We start from the raw sequence: 3,783 nt of genomic DNA on the forward strand, positions 1-3,783 counted from the left end.
TCTGGGGGCGGGGCTTAAGGTCCAGGAAATGACAACAGCTGCTGTAACCAGGGGTAACAAAGGAAGCTTTTGTGGTGGTTGTGCTGGCCAGTGGCAGTGGCTGCTGCCCAAGGCAGCTGCAGCAGCAGCAGCAGCAGACCAGTTTCCCTATAGTGCCAAGTAGGTTTCAGCACAGGAAGAGGTAGTGGCACTTCAGGGGAATTGTAGGGCGAGAGAGGGAGTGTGAACAGGGCCAGGGTCCCTGGCGCACTCTTTGCCCACAGAAATGAGCCAGCAGAATACAACAGAGTTACCTACTGGGGCCTCTGAATGCACAACATCCCAGAGGGAGCCCACCCTGAGGGGCACAACTGCATCCAACAATGATTTAGCCACTCTTTTTGAGTGTCCCATCTGCTTTGACTGTGCATTACCACCCATATTCCAGTGTCACAGTGGCCATCTTCTGTGTAGCAACTGTCACCCAAAGCTCACTTGTTGTCCAACCTGCAGGGGCCCATTGGGATCCATTCGCAACTTGGCCTTGGAGAAACTGGCCACTTCAGTACTTTTTCCTTGCAAATATGCCCCTTATGGATGTGAAACAACTCTGCCACCCCAAGGAAAAGTAAGCCATGAAGCACTATGTGAGTTTCAGCCTTGCCCCTGCCCCTGCCCAGGTACTTTCTGTAAGTGGCAAGGTGCTTTGGATGTTGTCATCCCACATCTGAAGAATCAACACCCATTTGTTGCAACCCTGAAGGGAGAGGATAGAATTTTCCTTGCTACAAACATCAATCTTTCCAGGGCTCTAGACTGGGTGATGATCCAGTCCTGTTATGGCTTTCATTTTATGATAGTCTTGGAGAAAAGGAAAACCATGAGGGGTAGCAGCAGTTCTTTTCCATCCTACAGCTGACAGGAACATGCAAGCAAGCTGAAAATTTTGCTTACAGACTTGAGCTAACTGATCATAAGCAGCGATTGACTTGGGAAGCCACTCCTCTATCTATTCATGAGGAAATTGAAATAGCCATTATAAAGAAGGACTGCCTAGTCTTTGACACAAGAACTGCACAGAGATTTGCAGAAAATGGCAATTTAGGTATCAATGTATCTATTAACAAGTGTTAAAAGGACAGTAAAAAAATTTTCTGGACAGTGTGTAAAACATTGCATTCAATTTCACAGAAAATAGGTACCCTTTTGCCTGCCAACCTGAAACTTTTGGTAGGTGGAAGCTAGTCACATGAAAGTAAATAAAATAAAAGGCTGTTAAAAGGAAACAGGTGTATGTAGTAACACTAATATAGTTACAAATAAGTCAACAGTAAGCCAGTGAATACACACATACACATACACACACACATTCAAGAGGGCATCTTTTGTATTAAGAAAGGAAGCATTGTAAAATAATCTGGAGCCCTAGCTGGTTTGGCCCAGTGGATAGAATGTCAGCCTGTGGACCAAAGGGTCCTGGGTTCGATTCTGGTCAAGGGCACATATCTCAGTTGCAGGCTACTCACCGGCCGGGGCCCTGGTCAAGGCTCGTGCAAGAGACAACCAATCAATGTGTTTCTCTCACATTGATGTTTCTCTCTGTCTTTCCCTCTCTCTTCCACTCTCCCTAAAAATCAATGGAAAAATATCCTTGGATAAAGATTAACAAAATAATAATAATAATAATAATAATAATTTGCATTTGTTGTAGAATGAGTGTACTGTTGAAAAATACTGGGTCTTTGGTTTTTTGGTTATTTGTTGGTGTTGCTTTTGCATGCATATAGCATATATGTATGCGTGCATGTGTATTTGGGTGTTATTGTTTTTCTGTCCTCTGACGGACAAGCCACGTTGAGTAGTCTTCTCACTGCTTTCCCCTCTTTTTTAAATTCATTGGGATGACATTGGTTAATAATGTTATATAGGGTACAAGTGTACAATTCTATATCATCTTTATATTGCATTGTGTGCCCACCACCCAAAGTCAAATCTTCGTCCGTTATCATATATTTGACCCCTTTTCCCTCTGGTAACCACCATACTCTTTCTGTGTCTATAAGTTGTTGTTTGTTTTTCTTGTTTATTCATTTTTTGCTTTCAATTTATATCCCACATATAAGTGAAATCATATGATTCTTAACTTTTTATACCTGACTTTTATTTTGCTTAGCATGATATTCTTAAGATCTATCCATGTTGTCACAAATGGTAGTATTTCATCTTTTCTGATGGCTGAGTGGTATTTCACTGTATATATCTATCAAATCTTCCTTTTTATTTTGCCCTGAAACACATTTTATTAATTGATTGATTTTTAAACAAAAACAATCATTTTAAAAAGCAAGAAAAATAAATATGTGTGAAAAGTGAAATTAAGAAATCAGTGGATGAGTTTAACAGAAGATAAGGCAAAGCTAAAGAGAGTGAATTGGAAGGTAGGTCAAAAGAAAATATTCAGAATAAAATACAAAGAGAAAAAAAGGATGGGATATAGAAAAAAGTGTGTTAGAGGCATAGGGGATACAGAGAAAATGTCTAAAAGAGGTTGTTACAGAATATTAGAGTAGAGCAAGGAACAACATTTAAAGAACTAATTCCCCTGGGCAGGGTGGCTCAGTTGGTTGGGCGTCCATCCCATGCACTGAAATGTTGTCAGTTTGATTCTGGGTCAGGGCACATGCCCGGGTTGCTAGCTCAATCCCCAGTAGGGGGAATGTGGGGAGCAGCCGATAGATGTTTCACTGTCATGTGGATGTTTCTCTCTCTCCCCCTTCCTTTGTCTCTCTAAAAAATTAATAAAAAAATCAATAATACCTGAGAACATTTCAAAACTTATGGACAACCATCAAACCACAAATTCAAAAACTATGATCCCCAAAGAAGATAAACATAAAGAAAATCAGTCTAGCCAGTGTTGCTCAGTAGTTGAGCATCGACCTATGAACCAGGATTTCATGATTCAATTCCTGGTCAGGGCACATGGGTGTCAGGCTCAATCCCCAGTAGGGGGCATACACAAGGCAGCCAATCAAATATTCATTCTCATCATTGATGTTTCTATGCCACTCCCTTCATCTTGAAATCAATAAGAATATATTTTAGGATGAACAAAGATGGCAGCATAGGTAAACACCTGAACTTGCTGCCTCGCACAACCACATCAAAACTACAACTAAAAGACAGAACGGATTTTGTCTTTATTTCAGTAAGTGTATGCTTAATTTCTAATTGGTACAAACTCCTGACTGCTCTGAACTCCAGTTCCGGGAAAGACTCTGGGGACCCAGACTCATACGGGGAGAAACTGGACTGTCTGGCATCGAGCTGGAACACGAGAGCAGCTTTCTCTCAGAGGTGCTCGCAGCGTTCATTGTTCCTGCATGGGGTCACTGGACACAGAGACCCAGGGACCTATCCGAAGCAGGGCCAACGGGCAAACATTGCTGTTTGCACCGCCCTGTGATTCCCTGAGACCACGCTCCACCCAATTTACAACACCACCCAAGCAGTGCACAGAAGCTTTTGCATATGAATGGCCTGGCCTTTTGCAACCTAACCTAACAAACTGCAGCTGGGTCAAAGAACCCCAGAGCTTCCAAAAGAAGGCCTAAGGTTCATCAACAGACTGCACTGCTTCACAGCTGCACCTCATCTGGGCACCTCCAAACCCCAAACAAAGAGGAGGAATCTGCAGATCTCTCTGTAGCTCAGGGGTAGGCAAACTTTTTGACTCGAGGGCCACAATGGGTTCTTAAACTGGACCGGAGGGCCGGAACAAAAGCATGGATGGAGTGTTTGTGT

General features: G+C 42.6%; 2 protein-coding genes across 2 annotated transcripts in view; one reads left to right on the forward strand and one right to left on the reverse strand.

Annotated features, from left to right (window-relative positions):
- The window catches only part of LOC102243837 (E3 ubiquitin-protein ligase Siah1-like), a 4,419-nt gene extending 3,306 nt beyond the window's left edge, over window positions 1–1,113 (forward strand). The window contains 2 exon segments of the mRNA XM_014533622.1: window positions 264–848; window positions 851–1,113. Coding sequence (XP_014389108.1) covers window positions 266–848; window positions 851–1,113 — 846 coding nt within the window. The 5' untranslated portion in view covers window positions 264–265.
- EDA (ectodysplasin A) overlaps window positions 1–3,783 on the reverse strand; it is a 43,962-nt gene that overhangs the window by 15,432 nt on the left and 24,747 nt on the right. The gene's annotated exons all lie outside the window — the stretch shown is intronic.

The sequence above is a fragment of the Myotis brandtii genome, unplaced genomic scaffold (genome assembly GCF_000412655.1).
Source record: "Myotis brandtii unplaced genomic scaffold, ASM41265v1 scaffold994, whole genome shotgun sequence".
NCBI lineage: Eukaryota > Metazoa > Chordata > Mammalia > Chiroptera > Vespertilionidae > Myotis > Myotis brandtii.